The 25,303-nt window shown below is 30.2% G+C and overlaps 1 protein-coding gene across 9 annotated transcripts in view; it reads right to left on the bottom strand.

Annotated features, from left to right (window-relative positions):
• FANCI (Fanconi anemia complementation group I) overlaps nt 1-25,303 on the bottom strand; it is a 140,791-nt gene that overhangs the window by 44,550 nt on the left and 70,938 nt on the right. For all 9 annotated transcript variants that reach the window (XM_076474380.1, XM_076474378.1, XM_076474382.1 and 6 more), the window contains 6 exons: nt 19,542-19,629; nt 18,970-19,171; nt 17,703-17,829; nt 16,695-16,817; nt 12,805-12,873; nt 4,108-4,209 (listed from right to left, as the gene is read on the bottom strand). In XM_076474380.1, the coding sequence (XP_076330495.1) occupies nt 4,108-4,209; nt 12,805-12,873; nt 16,695-16,817; nt 17,703-17,829; nt 18,970-19,171; nt 19,542-19,629 (711 nt within the window). The remainder of the gene's footprint in view (nt 1-4,107; nt 4,210-12,804; nt 12,874-16,694; nt 16,818-17,702; nt 17,830-18,969; nt 19,172-19,541; nt 19,630-25,303) is intronic.

Genomic DNA, 25,303 nt, shown 5'->3' with positions numbered 1-25,303 from the left:
ACTGTAGATAAGATTCTTAGTTCTACTCCTATGTTGTTTTTTATCAACACAACATGGGTATATTGGACTTAATTTCACACAACACCCATTATCACAGATTAACTTACAAGTACCTTAAAAGTGGTTCTAGGAATTATGGTAATGCCAAGAGCTTGAAAATTTCTTAACCAGAAAAGCACCATCATTTATACTCTATAAAGTTTCCAACAAACGTTTTATGGAAATCAATATACAACTAACATGCATGTGATCTTGTTCAGTTACACTGGTTTTCAGATTTCTGTATCATCATTCAATCATGAAAATTATCTACTGCTTCACGAGATATTTATATTATATTCTTCTTGACCCTGAGTATGTAGAAATACTTTACAACTGTCCTGTAAATACTTCCAGATTTTTGCAAAGGTGCTCATGATTTATAAGCTGTAGCAAGAAATAGGATGTGGCTTGTGGGAGCAGTTTTGACTTTGATAATGTGTGTTTTCATATAGCAAAGTTATACCATACTATCTGCTGTGTCTATTGAGAAAAATCAAACACATGATTTTAGCTTCATAAATCCAAAGACTTACTGCTCTCCTACCAGAAATAGAATCTGGCAAAATGTTGCATTTTCCTGTAGGTTATTTGTTGAATTTCCCAATTGTGTCTTAACAGGTTCTACCTTCAGTTTTAATTTCAAATTAATTTTACTTTTATTTAAATTTAATCATTACAAACCTAGAAGACAAGTTAGAAAACTGTGGAGAACAAAATAAAAAGCATTTTACTGTGTCCATTAAGATTATTTCTTTCTTCCATTCTTCACTGGTTCTTTTGCTAACATTCCATCTAGTGATGCATAAATACCACAAACAAAAGTTTCAACTCCACTGCACCACCAGTGTACTGGTGGTCAATAGTGAGTAGTCAGGAATACTCAAAACCTTTTACAATGAATGTACTGAGGAATCCAGAAATAATTATGTGAACGAAAGGAACACAATAACTATGTCAAGTTTGTTCAGTTTGACACTAGAAAAGAAACTGTTCATATATTATTATACAACAAGAAAAGCTGTAGGTTTTCTTCAAAGCAATTACCAGTGATCTGGCTAGTTTAGTCTGATAGAGATAGGGTTGACTCTTGCCACCAGACTGAAAAGATACAATGGTTTATTTGTACAAAAACAAAGACAGTAACCAACTGCATTTTCAAAAACAAGAATAACTACACAGATACCTGTGATAAAACACAGATGCAAAATTGATGCCATAACTTTATTGGATCTCAAAGTGTATCAAGGAATTCTGAGTGAAAAAAACCACTAAAACTAATTTATTCTTTCTGAATAATGAAGAGATATTACTATGTTTCAGAGCAGCAATGGTGCAAATGTAAGTATAAGGAGGATCTCTCTCCCAGAAAACAATCCCCTTTAAAGTGATTCAGCAGGAGAGCAAAAACAATTTCCATAAAAAAAAAATGGTTTCAACATTTACAAAACACAAGAAAATGCTGCTTCCAAAAAGCATAAGTTATTTTTCTTCTCAATGCATCAAAGTGCTTTAAAATTCAAATCTAATTGGCTAAATTTGAAACATACCTATAAGTAGACCTAACCTGGTTTACTTGTTAAAAAAACGATGTGCTGCTCTACAGAATAAGACCAGATACACCACTTTATACAGTCAGAATCTTTGAGAAACAGTCATCTCCAGTCCATGTTACGAAATAAGCATCTACAAAATTCTTAAAAACCTACCTTTTTTCCAAAAAACCTACAACTTGCTGAGCACAACTATTTATTTTTAACTGTCATGCTAGTTAAAAAAAAAATTTAATGCATATTTTAGTGTTCAAAATATTTTAACTTAATTCCATATAGTTTACTTATTCTACATAATTAAAAAAAAGAGATTATAAGAATCCTGTTATGTCTAAAAAGATGTCACTCATATTCCTGTATTTTTTTATCTCTTAACAGTGGAAATATTTAACCAAATTCCATGAAACTTTGTACATTGTATGTATAATTTTAGCTTTAAAAAATCTTCCTACATAATTGCCACCTCAGCTGGCAACCAATTCATAAATATTTTTGGCTCACAAAAGAATACCAACCAACCTCAAACTAGTTGGATTAAGATAATAAGGTATTTGACTTATGTGCAGTGTTTGAATACTATAATATTAGAATTCAATAAGTAAGGAGTCATCTTCATATTTTGCCATTATTTACCATACTCACTAAACCTAATTTAACAGTCTATCTTGTCACAGGATAGAGTTTCTACAGTTTTCATACAAATGTAATTTAATATAAAAACATTTTCAGGAATGAAACATATGACTAAAAACATTTTAATATTTCCATATCTTGATTTGTTTCCAAGTTTTCTACATTTCCCACTAGATTCTGTTGTTCATCCCTACAGGAATTCTCAGCAGTCACTTTCCCTATAAATTACTGCTCATACCACTTTAGTTACTCCACAATCACATTTAGACACTACCAATAATTATTTTTGAAACTATGCTTTATTAGTAATTCCAAACCACATACTGTGACATCATAAAAAGGATGGAAACCAAGGACTCTAATAATAAAACTACCACCAGATGAGGCAGATTACATGAAAAACAAGGCATGATTAATAATATTCTCAATGGATCATAATTTCTAGAAAAATATATAACTATTCTCAGAAATAATCAGAACAAATCTAAAAAACATACAAGTGAGTGTCTTGAGAGATATGCAGAAATGAAAATGGGAATATTTCTTCATTTGCTTCACAAAATAAGCTAAATAAGTGTCATAAAATAACAATACAAAAGTTCTAATGTATTTCTGAGAGAGAATTTGTTGATAAAGAATCATATTTTTCCCCCCTTTTCTGAAATTTCATATGCAGATATGTACTCACAACACAGGAAAAGTACTTTGCAGTTTTATTAGAGTGAAACTGTGTGCAGAAGCTTAGTTTCTCAAAGAAGCCTTTCTTGAGGGATATATATTTTTATGCATTTATAGAAATTCTTCTGGTCACAATGATTTAGACATGGATTTCAACTTCAGTAGGTAAATATAAATTATCACTTGCAACTAGTTTGGTTTGCATTTCAGGCAGAGCTACACAAGGAATATCTGCACTAACCATCCCTAATTTAGCAGTGTAAGGGAAGGTAGCTAGTCATCACCACCCACCACCAACTCTTGAACTACATTTTTACCAATAAATAGTGGGATTGACCATCACATTATAACAACACCATGACTGAAAGGACAAGCCAAACATCAAACTCGCCTGGTTCTCCGAGTTGTTTTGTAAAGTCACTTAACAATGTCTAGAATTTTATTGAATAGTCAACAATGTTTCACTATGGAAAAATCTTGTCTTACAAATATTTTAGCAATATTTGAAAAAATTACTGTTTATGTAGATTATGGTAAATTTGATGTATCTAGATTTTCAGAAACTATTTGATAAAATGTTACATAAAAGGCTTGTACAAAAAATTAACCCTATAGGCGTGAGGGATAAAAAATAGTTAATTAGATAGGAGAGTGACTTGATGGAAGAAAGCTGAATGTAAAAGCAAAAATTCTGTAAGAGAAATCAATTACATGAGAGGGACACATACCAAACTGAAAGTCTTAAGTTTCAGATAAAACAGACAAAAGCAATTTTACTTTTAGAAATGAATGTTTAAAATGGGTAGCAAGAGTTACTCCAATAAAAATGTTATGAAATTCTGTTGACAAATTTTATAATTGATTAAACAATAAACATAATTTTACAAAATAAAAGTACTAACAGGTTTGAAAAATTGATGAAGCACAAAAGTTTTATTTTTAAGCTTCTGTTAAATTATTAGTATTGCTGTAGACTATAAACAAAGCTGTAACTTATTATTCTAAATGTGGGAATTATTACATGAAGTTGTTTTTCCAGACTAACTGTGACAAGTGGATATTAAGATGAAAACAGCTAGAAAATGTAATATTAAGTTGCCTGTTTTCCTAAGGAGGTATAAAAAGTATGCAAGGAATAATTCTACATTTTCTTACTGCTTCAAATAAAATATCTTGAAAAGGTATACTTAATGATATAATGTACCAATGGTTCAACCAACTGGACTTCATCCATCTGTGTCTGTATACAACTGTTCAGTTTCAGAGGAGGACTTATATCTTCAGCAAACTCATAGTACCGGTGAAACTAAAATTACAGAAGTTACGTTATTACTATCTTTGACATAAATGATGAAGTTTAACTATTAACAATACCTTTCTTGCATCTTATACAACCTGTGTAATCTTAAAAGTAATAATACCAAGTCAATAACAGCACTTAATTTTCCAATAGAAAGTAAAAAACATAAACAGAAATGAATGCTGAATGGGCTTGTAAATTGCAGAAACAAGAAAACGTATAGTACAAACCAGACAGAGCTTAGCACTTCCTAAGCTAATATTTTTCTTTAATACATCAATGAGATCCCCTTGTTGAATTACATCAAATATATCTTTTGTAAAAGTTTTCTTCACATTTTTTAACCTGTTTTGAAGAGTTGAGATATTTATTCATATTAAAAACATTTTTCATAACAACTTGAAGAATTTTAATAACTTAATAATCCTTATTTTCTGCCTCATTTAAGAAAGGAAAACATGTTAGCAAAATATAAAATCTGCTAATTTCTTATTAATCAAACTGTCTGATAAGCCAAACAAAACAAGAAAAGAACTTAAGAATTTTATTAAACAGTAGCCTTGCAAAACCCATAAAAAAATTAATAGGTTAAAGGCTTTATGAAAAAAAGGGTCCATGCTCTTCCCTCATTGAGCTTTGTTCTTCAAACATCCCTTTCACAATTAAAATAACAAACAATTATAGAACCCATTAGAATAATTAACATTTGAAAAAAAGCCCTAAATTACAATTAATAAACGTTTTTTTCTATTTCCTTAAAATATGTTTCCCAAACAACTGTCATCCGCTGTTTACATTTATAGGTAATGACAATAATGGGTCACTACTTTATTGGCACACCAAATATTGTGATAATGTTATTCTTTATAACTTGAAATGTTGAACAAATTTTAATTCATTAGTAAAGTATGGATAGTGGATGTTATATATATATATAATTATTATTACTATTAAAAGTTATGATATGTTAAGATTACATGTTTATTGCAAGGGTAGTACTAAAAAATTTCAGATGGAAGGAAATTAAGCCCTCACTAACATATCACCTAAATTTTGATCCACAATGTCCCAACAGAAATTGTTGCAGCATGCCTAATTTACCTGTTTCATGCAATTAGCTTGCTCAAGTGGCTCTGCTGTAAGTGGAATATTTCATAAAGCAATTGATATTTTCCACATATCAGAAAGTAGTTTTCTAATAACAAAATACAACCTAAGAATTACAATTTAAACACTAAAACCAGTTTATAATAAAAGTTATATCACAAGTTTAGACTTAAAGATTAATTGAAATACCACTATTAGTTGAGATTAATGGTAATACTCTTGTAAAAAATAATGTTTCATCCAAAAAAGTAATAATAAAACTTGATAAATACCTAATAAAACATACCAATTGTGTTTACTAACTTTTAACTTGGATGTTTCTAAAACTAGCCAAAAACTTCAAAATTTCTACATCAAGTTAAGTATATGTATAAACTAACACAAAACAATCTTAGAAAGTGGAATTCAAGCCACACCTTGTGAATATACAAATTATTATATACACATTTAAAACAATAACATCAGATCTCAGTTTTATTGTTAAGTGACAGACAAAAATGTTAACATTTTCCTGAATTGAAAATGTATTTCCAACAATACTTACTTCTGTTGACACTTATATCTATTACTTGACCACCAGCATTTCAGCTTTGCCCATCTAAGCACTAATCTCATTTTACCTTCCTTGTTTCAGACTTTTATACCTGGTTTACTACCCTTCATGATACCTGTCTCACAACAGGCTCCCACCTACATTAATGCACCCTTTATCCTGGTAATGTATATAAACATCTTATTCAGATTATTTTATCACTTTTTCAAGACTCACACCATCCAAGTTTATGAAACCAGCTCTTGATGAAGAGGCAGGGGAGAGTGTCAGCAGAGGTAAGTATTGTTGACAATACAATTTCAATTTAGAAAGATGTTAACTTCCAAAATGTACTTAGCTGTTCTGCCACTTATATCTGGAATCTCTCATTACAAATGTGGAGAGACAAGTGAGGGCATTAACCATATGGAGAACATATGTATAGATCATAGATGTACCAAGATAAAAATGGTAACAAAATGGGGAAACTGCACTACATCTAGAACAATCATGCTCTTCACCCTTGACACAAGGGTGAAATTGTACACAAGTGATAATCACTATAAGCCAGCTGCAACCAGAAAGACGAGGTTCCATTACTTGGGGTTGAAATTAAATAGCCTTGGTCCTTAAATCCCATGTTTGTGACTAGGATACTTAGATCACATTATACATATGTAGGTATACTTTTGAATGGATCCCAACCTGTAGCCATAAAATGATGTGTTCCAAACCACTTGAGTCATGACAATAAAGTGAGCAACACTGAAGTGAACAAAGCTCCATTTGAAGAAGCCTGAAAGGCAACAGTCAAGGCTCAGAATGAGGAGATCATGTATGCTTTACTCAACCAAAGGAACAAAACTCATCCAATCCAAAAATATGAACATTCATCTTCACTCCACAACCAAGGCTTGAATCCCCTTGGTCAGAGGAAGATGAAAGAATAACAAAATGGTCTGTAGGCAAACAGCACAAATCACTCCAACCAGTAATGTCTATAAGTCAGCAGTCACAGAAAACCTGCAGATAAAGGTCATATACAAGTCAGATCATTAACAGGTGTAGAGAATAAATATATAACCTGAATCTAACTGTTACATAACTGGAACTGTAATTTGGGATAAATAAAACAATGCAAGTAATTTTTTAAAGTACTGAGGAGTCAAAAAACATGTACTTGTGATAGTTGATACGACCATTCTAATCAAAGGTGATTGTATCTGAAAGTGGAATCAGGATGTTATGGTCTAACAACTGACAAGATTGTTTCAGAAGTAACCTGTTGTCCACAGAGTGGTGTGTGTGTGTGTGTGTGCACAATATAATGGAATACAGGGGACAAGAAAACTCACATGATATGGCAGAACCCCTGTTAAGCTTGTGCAAATTTAAGGGAAAAAACAGAACTGCAGCACCTGACCCTTTTGCATCACAAACTTTGATAATGGTAGGATTTCAATTCTAAAGCAAAAGCAGATAAAAGCTGACTACAACCAAGATAAACAGCTACAATTCCAGTAAAAAACAAACAAAAAATAAAGACTGAGGAATGAGTAACTTGTGAACTTTGAATAATCTAGGCATTGTTATAAACAAGGATGACTGGATGAAAATTCTTGTCTTCATAAGGCCAACAACTATCAGGAATAAACACTCTGAAGGAATTAGCCCAACTCTCTCACTAACTCCAGACTAACCAGACTCAAATAATCCTAGAACTAAGTCCCAAATACCAATGAACTGTAGGAGATAGAAACTCTACACGTTGGGTGGACAACAGTGGTCAAGATGTGAGCTGAATGAGCAATTTCAACTCAAGGGTCTACAGAGCCTCTGGACCTATGATTAAGATTACCACACACCCTGAAATTCTTGGAACTGAGCTCATAAAGGTACACAATAATTAACTATGTTGCTGACAATCCAACTAAGGAGTGGAAACCTTTATTATAAAAAGAATTTATTCTGAGTACCAAGGAGTTGATGTTGTGGGTTAATACTTACAAATAGAGGTGGAACTCTTACCCCTCTCCCATGTAAATGCCAATGAAATCCAAGACTCCAACATCAACCAGGAAAAATTTACAGGCCAAACATAGAGCCAACACACACACACTAACAATGGATCCTTCTTGTCTTCCATGAAGCTGGTGATCTTGAGTCTTCCAGCAAAGTGAAGTTAAAGGAAACAAAATGTTGAAGTTGAGTTCTGTGTGTAATGATGTACTCTGTTCCATTAGAGGATATATACCTATCTAGGTGAAATACAAACTCTGCTTTAGAATCCCAAAATTCAAGGAGCAGATGTAATATTTAAGAGTTAATAATGCCTGAACCAGGTGATGACAGGTTAAATCACAAACTTCCAGCAATGTGCTGGACAATGTCTAACTGTCCCTTCACGTAACTAAGAAGTAAACCTTCCACTTCCAACATGAACCACAATATCCTTGTAAGGAAAAAAATTAAAATCCACTGCCAAACCTTTCAGCCATAAAATAAGTGGCAGGCTCAAAAGCAACTGTTAAAAATCCCAAAATATCACACACTCAAAAAAAGACAAGTCAAAAGCAGCTCATCCCATTTTTCATTGGTCATTCACAAAGACCATACTAATTATTATTAATTGGAACAGCATATTGTAATGTAAAATAACTCTAGGTTATCTGCCTAGCCCATTCTAGGTAATTATATCTCAGACCCCTCACACTGCAAGTTTGTAAACATATCACTTACACGGGAGCAGAAAACCCAACAGACTAAAACAAGGCACAAGAAAAAATGAATCTAAAGTATCTCCAAAATGCCAAGGATTGTTCTCAACTGTAGCTTTTGAGTCCACTGGAGGACCACCACAGATTCAAATACATATTTTCCCATCTCACTATGAATAAGATCAGTAGCAGACTCAGCTGAGAATGTTTATGTTAATCTTTCTTTCTCTTTCACTAATATCAAAAATATTTGGTGTTTTTCAACCTGTTTCTATGTGCAGGTAAGAATATGTCTTATGTGTGTTTAAGTATATTTATATATATGAACGTATGTAGTGAAAATAGTTGCATTTTACTGAAGTTAAATAGTCAACTCATAAGGAAGGACTGCATTAAAAACAGCAAATCCAAACCTCTGACTAATTATATCAAACACATGCCAAAATAAAAACAAATTAAACAAAAACTGCTGCATCAACTGGAGCAATCACAGGGTAGAAGCTACAAAATGGAATTATAAAATGTGCCCTAGGTTTTAGAGGTGACTTAGAAATAAGATCCACATAGCAGTGGGGATACACCGTCTATCAGTTTTAACCTCCATTTGCCAGACTCAGATAAAAAATAAAGAATAGCAATAGATATAGAATCAGAAATTAGGAGAGCAATATGTGGGTGTTCAAGTTCACAACATCCCACATCTACATCAATCTTCACTGCCTACAGACAGTTGTGGGAAGGTGACTGCTCTTCCAAATAAAGAATTAACTGAAATAAAAATAAAGAAATAAGGTTCTACCATTTGGGGGTAAGTAAGATAAAAACTTGCCTCTTGATGTTAGCATTCCAGCCTTCAGTATGGTAGGAAAGCACTAATTGACAACACAGCAATTGAACTATACCAGCATGAAGCATGCCATCCAGCTGTCCAAGCTAGTATAGTTCCCAACCATAACCCATTCATGAAGTCTACTGTAACTATCATGCTATAAACAAGCCTTTATATGCACCAAGGTGTACATTTGCATAGAGTAGTTCCAAGTTGTTAAACAACCTTTAAAAATAGTTATTAGAAATTCTTAGTCAATTTCTCCAATTTTTATTTATTTATATTCATTTAATACATACTTGTATTTGCTACAGAATAATATAATAATTTTATTTAGTTTTTTTAATTAAATCCATTAACTATTAATTTTTGTATCAGTATTTCAACAAATGTTATGGTAATTATAGTGCTGCAAACATTATAAAATATGAAATCAAAAGATGTCTCACCTATCCCACTCTAAATATTTTTCACCCTATTACTTGCACAAATTCATTTTGTAAAATAAAAAATATAATTTATAAATTAACATGTACAAACCCATCGCATATACACATAAATTTACATAGATCTCAAGTTAGAAACAATTTAATGAATTCTATACAATAAAAACATTTCAGGATTCACTACTTAACCTCTGTTAAATAACTATATTAGAAATAGTTAATGAAGACACCAACAGATTTCAACAAGAAAACTTCTACATTTTAAAACTAAGAACATTGTATCCTTATCGATTAAACCAAGATTTTAATAATTCTACTGCTTTAAATCTGAATAATGATTATTGTATTGCTAATTTTTTCTTTTCAGATAACTATCATAAAAACAGGAAAACTAAGGGTAAAAAAAAAAAATTAAAATGGGTTAAAATTTCAGAATTTTGTAGTTATTTGGATAATTGTTTTTATACAAGTATTAGTGTGGGTAAATTTTTTTTTTAAAGATTCATGAACTTAATCTTCCCAAAATAAAAGCATTAATTAATGTAATAAAAAACTGGATTTAGAAATGATGATGAAAAACACTTACTTGTACACATTATAAAATATTGATTAAAGGTCAATGATTTATCAAGTTTTGAAAATTAGAAATGGCAATTTAAACCTTCATATTTAGTAATTAATTTTAGACATAAAATATTAAATGACTTGCAGACTTCTAAAATTATTCATCAATCTATAAAAAATATTTCTCCTTGTAAAAACTTAAGGTCTACCATCAGTTATAAATACAAAGTTCCAGTTGGTTCATTACTGTATAATTATAAATGGTTTTTAACTAATTTAAATGTAGACAAAGTTAATAACTTACCTCGTTAGTGTGAAAATAGTTTATTTATTATTTTTCAAGAGCATATTGTTACTGGTAATGTGGATATTATAAAAGATAAAATATTACTTGAAACACTAAAAGAATTATCTAAACATAGAATAGCCACAAAATGTAATAATGATATTCTAAAATCTAATGAAAATAATGCTGATGAATATATTTTAAAACTTAACTATATTACAGCTTATCTGCTTGGATGGTTTCTGGAATGAAAGTTATAAAAATAAAAACAAAATTATCCTCTATAAAATTAAAGAAATACCATACAGGTTTATCATTTCATTGGTTAAAAAAATAAGTTTCAAGAATTGCAAGAAAATTATGTCATAGTTTACACTGATAAGGCTAACTGTAACACTGGTATCATTTGTAAAGGTTCTATGCATTAATTATGATAAAAGAAATCAACAGTATACAAACGTTTAAACAAAGCAACCAATCCAAAGATACAGTAATTAATAATTTCTTTAAAGCTCATTATAAACTTTATTTTAAACAAAAACTCTTATGTAGATTTACCATTTCTTTAAGCTATTCCCAAACTACATAAGTCTCCAATTAAATTTGATTTATTTCCAGTTCTATAAGAACAAGTATAAAACAACCAACTATATTATTAAATAAATTACTCAATATTTTTACTTGATAACATAAAAAATGTAAGTATTGATAAAAAAACATACTTTTTGGATAATAAAAAATAAAAAACCTATTTTAAAATATTAAAAGTGTGAACAAATAAATAATGTTCAAACCTTTGATTTTACCACATTGTACACCACAATTCTGTTAAAAGATTTAATCTTTTCACTGATAGAACAATTTTGTTTTAATAGAATTGGAAAAAGAAAATTTAGTTCCAATAACATAAACGATACATTATGTCCGTATTTATAATAATTATATATTTTTCAATAAACAAGTAACAGGAGTTCCAAAAGGAGCTAACTATTCTGCTTCTATAGTTAATTTATATTTTTACACTATGAAAATATATTTATTGAAAACTACACAAATCCAGATATTTTTACCTTAACTTACAGATATGCAGATGATCTAATCAATATATATAATCCTGAAATAATGTTATTAACACTATTTATCCAACAGAATTAGAAATAGAAAATACTTCAATATCTACTACAGAAATACATAATTTAGATTTAGAAATTAAAATAATTGATAAGGATATCAATGTAAATACTTTTGATAAAAGGAAATATTTTGCCTTTCCAATTTACGGTTTACCTTCTTTTAATAGTAATGTATCATACCCTTCTGTTACAAGCATTATAACTATGCAGTTATTCAGATATTGTAAAATTTGTAATAAATTACAATATTTTATCAGTAATGTTAAAATACTGATTCAAAAATTAATAGTTAATGGATTTAATAAAGAAACTTTAAATAAAATTATTAAACTATTCTGTAACAAATATATTACTGTATTGAATAAATATAAAGAAATAAAAATTGGAGAAATTGTACTTAGTATTTCTAATAACTATTTTTAGTTAAGAATAAGGTCGCTTAACAACTTGGCACTATTTTACGTGGATGTACACCTTGCTGCACATAAAGGTTTGTTTAGAGCAAGATAGATAGTCACAGTAGACTTGATGAATGAGTGGTGGTTGGGAGCTATACTAGTTTGACAGCTGGATGGGATGGTTCATGCTGGTATAGCTCATTTGTTGTGCTGTCAATTTATGTCTTTCAAACATACTGGGGGCTGGAATGCTAACATCAAGAGGCAAGTTTTTATCTTACTTACCCCCAAGTGGTAGTACCTTATTTCTTTAATGATTTAACATGTTGTATTGTAAATTGACAAGTGTGGTATTCTTTTTTTCAGTGGTTTTATTAATAACAATTAAATACAATTATTTTTATATTCTTATAAAAGTATATACACATACACACACAAATATACAGCAATATACTGAATACGTGATTATCAAGTGAAATATAACTTGTATGGTTAAAATAATAAACTGACTTTTAGTTTTACTCTTAAACAAAATACTCTGATCAATACATGATAAAGTTTCTGTTTTGTTTTTTAAGTTTTAACTTACCTGGGTCATTAGTAGTTCCAAAATAGCTTCAGAAATTTGAGGGTTTTTGCAAAGAACATCATATAGCCCCTGTTTAATATTAAACAGTTTTAAATGAACAAAAACAAGCTTAGAAGTAAATGTAGTTGAAATGCTTCTTTTATGGTGAAACATTTCATGCAGAAGGATACTGAATTAAAATAAATATATCTCTTAACCTCAAACTTTCAGTACTATAAAAAATAAATGAACTTCACAGCCTTTATCCTAAAAGCTAGATTGTTTTGTTTATATTAGCAAGTTCTTATGCATTTATTTTATACCCAATGCAAGTTTGAACTAACAAACTCACTCTGGTAAATTTTAAAAATACAGTTTTATATAACTTTCTCATCAAAACTATTAAACAAATTGTTTTAGTTTTAACAAGTGTAGAAAAATCTTTGTTTATTTTGTATAAGTTGTAAAATATACTTGTGTGACAATATTAATTTACCTTTTCTCAAGCTTGACTAAATAAAACATTGAAACAATCAGAGTAAAAATGAGATATACTGTTGTACAGCTTAACAATAACGATACATTAAATAACATTTTATTTTAATAAACATATATGTACAAAAGTAAGCAAAGTTACATACTTTACAAATCAATCATTGAATATCTCCATACTCCCCAGTTAGATTTATCATATTAACAAATCATTCTACACACAATTTATGTCTCCCTTCCCTCATTCCTTATTTATCCTATAGTTGGTCCATTTTCATGTTTTTTTATAATTTTAGCTTCTTTACTGTTATACTTTAAATACATATTTCAAAAAGAGAACTCTAGTTTTCTTCCAAAGCACTTCATGTTATTCTAAAGAAAGGCTGACAGCTGATTTTTCAAGACTTCTTGACCTGACACTGTAATGATGTTCTTGTATCCTTACTCAATGTAAACAGATCTTACAGTAACAAATTAAAATACTACTACTTTTCTTTTCTAGAGTTTGCGAGTTATTTGTTATTAAATACAGATTTGACGTGAAATCTTCTTTATATAGTCTTGTTTAAAAAATGACTTGTTACAAAATTACACAAGAGTGGAATCTCAACTGTTTAGTATACTTGTGGCTAGTTTTTCAATACCTCCTATGTTCAATCGCCTATTAATGAAGGTCTTTCAATAATTATTAGCTCAAAAAATTTTTTTATTATATTTTGCAAACCTACTACTAGTTTCATTTGAAATCTATTGTCCAACTCCCTCCAACTACTCTGAAGTGCATATTTGTAACTTACAAAAAGAACATACTCCAAACTATGTAAACCTGATAGTTGTTTGTAATTGGCTTGAAATTTTACTGCAAATATTGAAGTCTGTTGATCCATTGACTAAGTCATCATTCTGATCAGAAATAAATCGTTTTTCAACCCACATAAAGCTCAGTTAGAGAGCCAGAAAAATTACAATGATTTTGTGTACCATAACAGCAAGTTAATACTTTCTTGATTTTCTATAATGCATCTTTGAATTCTATGAAAATTAATTTGCTGTCCCCCTCCAAACGAGAGAATAAATTAAGTCATACTTGTTAAGTACAAATTAATTTTTAACATTTTAAGTACTAGGTATCATTGTTTTTCTTGATATTTACATATATATACTGAGAGGCATTAAAAATGCAACAACGTTGGTTTGTTGCTTTGGTGTTTTGTGGCATAAAGCAACTAGGCTATCTGTGCCAAACATATGATAAAAAGTTAAAGTGAATTTTTTAAAACTCATAAAAAGAAATTAAGGTAAAACAAATCAAAGTTTACAAAACACATAAATAGCATAAAACCAATGTTTACATCTAGTCTACAATGTTAAGAGAAAAACTACAGTAATACAAGTTGTAAAGGACTTTCTGTAGCATAATTGTAATTATCATAACTTGCCAGGAAGACAAACATGTAAGTAAAAAAAACCACCGTCAGTCACCTGAAGTTGGCATTTTCAGTCCTAGTTCAAAGTTATTGGATGTTACAGCCATTTTCAAAAAGTAAAGTAATAAAAGTTTTAAAAGACTTGCAGCAAAATTATAATAATAACTCATCAGGAGGACTAATGGGTAGTTCAAACAGCAGCGTTAGTCACCTGAAGTTAGCCTCCAGTCCAAGTTTCAAGTTATTTAACGTTACAGCCATTTTCTAATTTCAAATCAAACTAGATTGACTTTGATACTAAAGAGGAAATCACATTAAAAAAGGTCTAATGTATAAATTAAAAAACTTAAATGTCAATAAAAAGATTAATGGCCTTTAAAAAGCCTGTTTTATAAGTTATAAAATTCTGAAGGGAAGAGTTCACAGCTGAAATGATAGATGTTACACAGAAAAATGAAAACATAAATAATATAAAACAATGAGTTTTAAACTGAATTTTCTTTCAACATTGATTGATATATTTTGATATTGAAGCTGCTTACTTACATTTGGTAAAATGTTATGATGTGCATTTTGGTCCAGCCAAAGTGAGAGTTGTAAAGGTACTTTTGCATTTTAACATGTTTAACAATTGTTTAGCTGATGGTATAAAGGATTTAATTTTATGTTCACAACATGTTAGACTTTTCTTATCTCATGTTCATGTGTTTGGCTTATTCTTCATGTTCTAAGAGGTTTCCTTTCTGTTCAGTGCAAAATGGGTTATATTTTTGTATTCGGCTTCTCAAATTTATTGTATTTTGTATTGTAATTTAGTGTTAAACATTATTAGCTTCCTGTATGTGGTTATTTCCTCTACATTGCTTATGTATGAGACTTTGTAAGTGTTTCACAGGAGAAAGAGAAAGGTACACTGCTTTATAAACAAAACCACTATTGCTTCAGGTTGTTTTAAAATGCATACTCTATATATATAGACTGAACTTAGTAAACTGACCTAAATGTCAACTATGTTCCTATCACCTCAATTACCATGGTACTGGGTCATTCATTGGTGATGTAACATGTACTTTTCATTGGGAAAAAGTCACTATAAAGTCAGTTATTCTATGTAGAAAGTGGCATTTACCCTGGCAGCTCAGGTGATAATTCAAGAATAAATCCTCCTCAGCTTTTAGACTGGAATTCCCAATAGTTACATGAACAGTCAAATTGCCCTAAGACAGTTGAAACAATGATTTCTCAGTCTGGGACAGAAAAAAATAGAAATTGTTTTAGGCAAAACAACTAATTTAGACTTACTTTTCAAGTATAGGAACTGTTTTTGGTGTGTATGTTGATAGGATAAATAAAGACTGTTAAATTTAATTTTACAAAATGTCCAGTCTCTCTCCTTGAAACTACACAAGTTCAATCAGAGACATATAATGGTGTTTAACTATTGCATTCTTGCATCACATTTCCTGATCAAATCTCAACCTGACTACTCTTGTGAGGGTGGGGGGAACCAGTGCACCTCAAAATACCATATATGTCACAGCAAACACAATGAGCTCTCTAAATAGAAGCATTAATGAACAAAATTTTTTTCAACAGAAATTGTTCAAATATTTTTGATTGAACAGTGCTGGTGAATGTAGATTTTGAAAAGCAATGACGGATGTGAGTGATATATTCAATATAAATGTTTCATCAGTATCAGTACAAGTAGTTGTTTATCCTACAGTATTGGCAAAAGCTGTATTTATTCAATAGAATCTACACATTCAATTGATTGTTCAACAGTGTAGAAAAAAGCTGTTGTTTGGGGAAATTATTTTTCAAGATGGTCTTTCTGTAATTTTCAATACTAAAAGTCTAGCAGCATAATTCCATTATAGCCTACCAGAAAAGCTGTCACTTTAGCTTTAATACGCTCTCAATTCAACTTAACAGTTTCAATTGAAAATGTCATCTTCAGAGTTTTATCTACAATCTAATACAGATGCATACCTGATATAAAAGATTTTTCACATCTGCTTGTTGAGTAAGAGCTCTCTTCAATGTTCCTAGAAGTTCTAAGCAAACAGCTTCATTTGACCCAGTATTGCATTCTTTATGTACATCAACTCTAATCTATTTTCCATAAAAATTAATTATGTTACACATTAATTATTGAAAATAGTTAAATTAGAACTTTTAGTTAACATTTTTAACCATTTATTTGTGTTCATTATAGCATAATTGTCAACAGTTATTTTCCAAGATTAAAATATTTTATGAATTAAGGTGAAATGCTAAAGAAACTGTATTTAATAAATATCTAAATGTATTGCCTAATATATGCACTAAAATACCATTTCAAAACACTGTCTGTCGCTTATGTATGTAATCTATTCCTTTTAGGTACAAGTTATCCATTTTCAATTATAACATCTGGTAATAAAAGTGTTTCACCTCATAATGGGTGTTACTGATCTCTGAGCCTAACACAGCCTGGTGGTTAAGGCAAATTACTCAAAATTTGCTGGATTCAAACCCATTACCAAACACACTTACCTTTTCAGTAAACATACATTCAATACATATTTAAGGAATATATGAATCTGCTTAAAATGAATGAATACATATTATTCTATGAAGTAGAATTTACTTGAAATACTGGAAAAATAAATGAACATTGAAAACACACTATATACAAACTATGTGGTGTCAACTGTCTCATTTGCAAGATATATCTAATTTTGTTTGAACCTACTAGAAACTTCAACATTTTTTTTTTATATATTTAGCTCTATTTTATTTACTCAGTATTAATTTTTTAAATATAGTATTTTAATATGAGTGAATTAATTAACAAACCCATATTAATAACCAAAAATGAGCCAAGTACTGTCTAAAAGCAAAACTGATTACTTGCCAAGTAAAATATTGGGCTTTACATTCTAAGGCAGATTATTTATCAATGTAAATATTCTTTGGTATTTAAAAAATGTAACTAAGTTAAAAAACTCAAATTACCTGACTCAAGGAAATTGACTGCTGGGTGCTTCTCTGACTTTGACTCTGGGTGAAGCCACCAAACACCTTAAAGTTTCTTAGTATCATCAGAAATCCAACAACTGCTATCTTGCGAGCTTCCAACTGTCTGTAAAATTAGAAAGAATCTTAGTAATAAAAATCTGGATGTAACATTTTGATCATTTAGAATTATAATGGTAAGAAATACAATGTATTAAATTCACTTATATTAATTATTCTACAATTGTTAATTTATGTATTGAATAATGATAAAACAAATTCCAAATAACACTGCATTGAACACAACTTTCAACATGTACCATTAAAAAAGTCTTTTGTTTTAAATTTTTTATTTGCAACCATAAATAAAAAGCTAAATTTATAATAAATCCACATAAAACGTATTTATAAAACATTTGGCCATTATTTTTCATCTTTATCAAACTGAAAGATTATAAGTTTAAATAATAAAGATAAAAAATAATGGCCAAATATGCTTTATAAATGTTTCATATGAATTTAAATTTAGTCCTTTATGAAAACACTTGATACTAGATGTGGTGGGTCATGTGACCTAGTGTACCAGACTATAAATCTGAGGATCTACAGTTCACACTCTACTGCCCTAAAATTGCACTTCACTCCTTCTACAAGTGATAGCCAAACCCAGCTTTTCTTTTAGATGAGTCCAAGCATTTCTTTTAAGTTAGAAACCTTTTATACAGTTAATATCTAAAAAAAATCCTAAAAACTAATCACAAAAAACGTATGGTATAAATTATTTTATACAAAACAATGCTGATACTTAATTTAAAGAATTCTAAAATATGGATTTTGATATTTATTTTAAAAGAAAACATCTAAGCCTATAATTAATAACACTGCTCAACATTTATTGACTAAAATTATACAATACAAGAAAGAATTTCTCTTTTATAAAGATAACACAATCTATACACTAAACAGAAACAAATATCCAAATTAATTACAACAATGTTTGTTTTACATAGACTATGATTTTAATTCTAAAGTTTGAGTACACTAAATATTACTAATCACAATATTGAATAATGATTTACCAAAAGGCAAACTTAAATCGTGACAATGCATTCAAGTGTATTGGAATATTTTTCAAACTATAAATTATTAACCTTAACAATAAATAATTATTCAATAAAGGAATTTTTTTTCTTCTTCTTCTTCCACGAAACCAAATATTTAAACACAGATTGGAATAACATTTGTGACAGATGAAAAAGTTCTTAACCTGTTGAACATTGCTTTTCTCAAAAGCAACATCATGGAATCCTTCAGATAAATACTGACTTTGAGAAGTGGAATAAAAGCATTTAGAAGGCTTTCAGCTGAGCAGTGAGGTAGAAAGGGGAGATAGTCTAAAACTTCCCGTAAACGACTTATGGAATCCAAAAACAACTGTGGGGCTGCATGAACTGTCTTTGCTAAAACAGCTAAGAAAATAATTAAATGATATGAATTCATGAGTACCTGAAAATAAAATTTAAAATCTTAAGCAATATTATTCAGTGATGAAATATATTTATTATTATTAAAACAATCTCAGGTGAATCAGATAATAGCACCTGCTGATACATGAATACTTTAAGCATAATTTAAATTTTATATTATTATTATTAGTTACTAAAAGTTAACAAACCAACACTGAAAATTGAATAATTATAGAATGTATATTTATTTTTATAGAAAAATAAGGTAATACTATTTTATATACAAAGCAAATTTTACTTTTTCCCATTGGGTTTTACTTTAAAAAAAATATAAACCAGATACCGCATTTATGACCTTTGTGAAGACACCTACCAACATAATGATCCACAGGAGATGTGTTCTTTGCAACAACACGGTTCAGAATCTGTTCAAGAACTTCCGCCCTGACTATTTCATGAGCCTTAAAAGATAAAAATTAGATATCAAGAAAATTTTCTGTACTTTTTGTAAGTCTAACAATATTTTCTAAACCACACTGAAAGCAATATTTCCTGATAACTCTAAAATACATAAAAATTTCCTAAATACAACTATATTTGTCCCAGTCAACTCTTAAACTGCTAGACTGAGCAACAAAAATCAAACTTATATATTTTTGCTGGTCAGAATAGTTGCTTTTGGTTGTTATTAAATTGAAAGAAAGTTATAAGTGTGTTATAAAATTAATTTTTCCCAGTAAAACCATCTGCATAACATTTAGACACAATTTATTAAAATTCCTGTATTATTGCCATTACAGAAATGTTTCTAAAGTAGTTACTGATATACGTTTAACTCTAGAACCCAATGATGATGTATGTGAGTTTTACAACACTTCTTCAAAAGTAACATTATGTACAAACTGCTACATCTGCTTCTATGTGTTCTAAAACATTTATATAATACTGATAAAAAGAATTAAATACATATTAGTATTACAGAAAATAATTTTGTCACATAACCTTAAAATATTTTGTTTGAAACCGAAATATCCCTCTACTTACGATAAAGATATTGATCACTGATATGCACAAGTATGTTGGTAGAGTATTGTTTAGGTTCTAACATCTAATGTAGAGAAACTGAATGGTCCTTAGAGTGACATGTAAATTCTCTTAGCAATGAACCATTATCACACAATATACTCTACCTGTACATATGCTTGCAGTAACTTGTTTCACATGTCCTCATATACAAAAATAGAGAGCTCCTTTTTTTTAATATCAAGTTGGCACTATAAACACAAACTATATATAGATGCATATTTTGAAGGTTTGAAACTTTGTAGGTAAGCTGTAAATTATCTGAGAAAATAAATTAAGATGCATATGAACTTTGGTACTATACAGTACAGAATTTCTGATCAAATTTTCTAGAAGCATGCAAGTAATATGAAATTCATGTAGAAATAAACATAAACGAGATAGTGCAATGAATTACTATGATTAAAGACAGCAAGCACATATCAGGCATAATGGTAGAACTACAGGTGCTGTCTGTGTCATGTTTTCTATAAATGGTGCATAAAAAGCCACGGACATTGTACATATATACTGCTAAAGCAATCTTGGAGAATACTCCATCTCAAAAGTGAACACTGAACAGAAGCAGATGGTTTTAACACTCTCAGGTTCTCCTATGCTTTATGTGAAGTTTGGGTATTTCTTGTGAGACAATGCCGACAACTCAATTGGTTTCAATGACACAAAGTACAAGGAACATAGAGTACAACATTTGATCTGGTAAGTCTTTCTTCTTCCAGTTCACACTGTTGTTGTTGAGAAGCTTACAATTTATTGGGATGTATGCAATATGGGACACATGTGGAGATACTAATAGGTGTATAAAATGGCATGGAGATGACTAAAAAAAATGCAAAAACAAAATTTACCACACTAGAGTCTCTGGGTAGTCTGGACAATGCAGTGTTTTCACCAGATACCTCAAAACCCAGGTGCTACCCATTAGTTCTAAAGTTATCTCCTAGTTTAAAAAAAAAAAGATTTCGCAAAGTGGAATTCAAAGTAAGGTTAACAGAACTGCAGACAAACTATTATTTTTAAGAAAAAACAGTAAGCAAATGTTAGAGATAAGCAAAAAAAACTTCAGGACACAGAGAATGAGGGTGACAGTGGAATCTGTCATAGTGATAGAGACTCGTTAAATTCTAGTGGTGGATCAACAACACTGATTAGTAAGACATTTAGCAATGTACAAAAGTCTATTACTCAACCATTTATTACACTCTCAAACCATATTAACTTCTATCTCTTCCACTGGCAATAATGGATATTAAGACAAAGAATCAATTAAACAAGCATTAAATTTTGAATAGTCCATTTAAAATTTTTCTTCGTTAAACAATTATCAGCTGATTCAGTACATACACTTGATTCATAGTTACCACCATTTCGTAGTACAGCATGAATGGCATTCTAGGACAGAAATTAGGCCTATTACTCACAGGAAACTTTCAAACATGACGACTGAAAGATTTGTAATAGATACAGTAAACTTTTGTATCAACATAAATATGAACTTACAAATGTTTCTACATTTTTGTATAACCAGTTTAACTTATTTTAACTGCAGTTAGCTGCTGCTCATCATAATTTGAGATATTAGAATGTGATGATCATTGTCACAGAGTCAGTTTCACTTCACTGCAATTTAAGTGAGAATATTCATAAAAAAATATATATATGGGAAATTATCAAATATAAGAGGTAAGCTCCATCCATTGATTGTGTTAACTTTTCTAAAACTTTTCTCAGCAGTCAAAGCAGATATTGAAAGTCAGCCAGGTTGAACCGTAAAAGGTTACTTTGTTTCATTACCTGTTATCAATATCAATACATTGATAGTATCAAATCAAAGAAAGCGTTGGAAACTTTATACTTTGATATTAATTCCATCACAAATAAACAGGTGCTCATTACTAACTGGTGAAAGGTTAAAAGATGGAGAAATGTTTGTTTGAATTTGTTTCAGTACCTTATGTAGAATAGTGAGAATACATATAGTAGCCTATACTAAAGTATACATAAAAACTACAAAATGTGTGTGTTAACATAGTTTTCATCTTGCATTTATATCAAAACTTTATCTTTTAGTATTCCACCCAAACATTAGTAACTTTTTATTATCAGCAGTTTTAAACATGCTTTTGCTAGAAAAATAAAAACAGCATTGCACACAAAGTAAACTTAAATTGCATGTCATCATGGTTCATATTGTCTCATTTTCTGTATGTTAGACACTGTTAAGTCTGACAATGGTTGGAAATTTTTGGGTCCCTAAATACTCGCCCAAATTACCTATCCAGGTAACTGGGTATGATTTGTGGTACTCATTCAGACCATTAGAAGAATGGCAGCTGAAGAGAATTAGAAACCAAAATAATGGAGATGGGTAAGTTGTTGAACCTAACCAACCCAGATTTATGCAATCCTTTGATCAGCAAAGATGAGCAGGATCCCCTTATACTTTACTCATGATAGTCCACAAGTGGCAGTCTAGCACAGTACAGTAATACTACCCAATCTGTCTGTAGTTGGTCTTATGGAACACCTCATTTCTACAGAGTCTGTTGTAACCTAGATAAAGTATGCTGTGTTAGTGGTTGGTAACATAGAGTTTGTTTGATTAAAGCACACCCAACTGAGCAATGCTCATCACAAAGTGGGATCCTGTAAAAAAAGAGACATTGATATGATAAGACCTCTATGTTGCAGTCCAGCCTCGATTCTTTCTGTTGTTCATACAACACCTCCAATCTCAGAAAGGATGCATCCATGATATATCTAAATCTATATGAGGAGGGGGAAGTGGGACATTTACCAACAGGCAAGTCGTATCTGACCACCAATGTCAATCATTGACAAGAGGTGGAGGAAGGGTAATAAGAGCTGATAAAAAGTGTTGATGCACAAATGAGATTCCAGTGTCTCAGATAAAAGATTGAAAATTAATTACCAAAGTAAAAATATGTAAATCCAAAAAAAATAAAGCAGCAGCAAACAAACCCGAGAAAAGGTCAGATCATGACCCAGAAGATCCTAACAACAGTAAAACATTGTGTGTCCAGCTAGAGTCAAAAACAAATAATGAACCAACAAGAAAGTAATAAAGAATTATACAAAAACAAGGATATGGATTGAGAAATCATGTCAAAAAATACCATAATATTCCTAGTTGATTCTGCAGGAGGTATTGGAAAAGACATGGTAAAGTCCAGTTGTGTAAAAAAGCTATCAAATTGTCATCAATTGTTGGCTTGTTCAGGAAGATTAACAACACAAATTCAGGAGAAAAAAGCTAACCCATACAAGAATCAGTCTCTCGATGGATAAAAGCAGAGAAATCTAATGATGGATTTCCTCCATCTACAGCCAGTGAAAATAGTCCTAGAGGTATAATATCCAAAGTAGGAACATGAATCTCAATATTCACTGTAGGAATATGTAAATCAAACAGAAGTGTTATGGAAAACATCAAAGCATGAAACATATAAAGACTGGAATTGAAATTAAATTTAAAGATTTCTTTAATGTCAAGAGAAAAAAGTAATAAATAAATCCATCTTCACAATTTAAACTATTAGAATCACAAAAATTATACACCGGAAAAACACAAAACAACAAAAAATGTCTGAACACATGTATTGCCAAGTGAGAAGTGACAATTCAGTAGAAGTGAGCAGATTAAGTCATGTGCATCGTGAGAGTATGTCACACTTATTGGTGGAGGGTTGATGCATGATGATTTTTATGAGAGAGGCACTGATATCAGTCAATTCTAATAAAGGGAAGATAAAAGACTTGTGGCATATGTAAAAACACTTTTGCATGTAGAGGGCAGTACTGAACGACAATACCTATTTATGTAAGAAGTAATGCACCATATCAGAAGTAACTTGACATATCTTATTCCAACTACTCCAGTATCTTACCTATAAATGTTTAGATGAGAATCTTAATAAAATTATCACATGAAATTACTGGGAAGACCTTTCCATTCAATCTCCTTAGTTTATTTATACAGTAAGTTCACTTCTCTGGAGCCCTATATATATTTAGTTTGGTTCCTTATAGGGTCAAATTGATGAAGCAACCAATTATTTATAAGTAGATAGTAGTTACTAATTAGTTTTCATCCTACATTTTGGTTGCTATTCAGAAGCCATGACACCTTAAAATCACAGCCAGTAAACACATAAAGCCACCTAAAGATCCAACACAGTGGGAAGAAAATACTATTTACAACATTCCTGAGAATCTGGATTCTAATACATTGAAGAAACAAACAATCAATAAAAGTTAATATTCAGAAGAATGATATACATACAAGACTCATTAATACCAAATATTTGCAATACTCATTATGCAAGAAGATGACAACATTATGAAACGGAATAATACTAAAATAACAGGATTTGAACTAAAAACACAAAAAACTGCAAAGTCACAATATCTGTCTTGAAAACATTTGAATAGTTAATTGATGCAAGTTCTTTCTAATGGAGAATATCCCAGTTAAGTGGAATATGTACAATATTTATATCACAAACATAAAAACAAGGTTTGTATTCTAGCCATTACCACCACAGAAATAGTCTTTCTCAGGGCTTTCCCTGAACACAACAGCAGATTAGTGGCCAATATGTAGAATAAAAACTAATTAGTAATCAGTATATAGTTATTAAAAATAAGAAGAGTAGATAAGTATACTTTAAAAAATTGATTATTAATTAATAATCAAATTGAATAATTATATATTGGACCAACCATGACAATGATACATATTTCAAACTTTTTTAAGTAACATGAAAAGATTAACATAAACAATCTAAACTCAGTAAGACCTCATTACTAAAAATAGCTTGAAACTAACATATATAAGTTGAACATACAAAAAAATGAGTTTGAAAGGAAGCTTCAGCATAATTGTAAAACAACATCAACTATTATTGTGATTTAATAACAAACTGCCTTTTTATTCTTGTTGTTAATGTAGAATGTTTGTACCCATAATATGTATCTCGAAAGTTATTCCAACTTAAGCACACAAAAAGTTTTTAGTTGAGGTTAACCTAA

Source organism: Tachypleus tridentatus, chromosome 13 (genome assembly GCF_004210375.1).
Source record: "Tachypleus tridentatus isolate NWPU-2018 chromosome 13, ASM421037v1, whole genome shotgun sequence".
Classification (NCBI taxonomy): Eukaryota; Metazoa; Arthropoda; class Merostomata; order Xiphosura; family Limulidae; genus Tachypleus; species Tachypleus tridentatus.
This window is presented reverse-complemented; position numbering and strand designations above follow the sequence as displayed.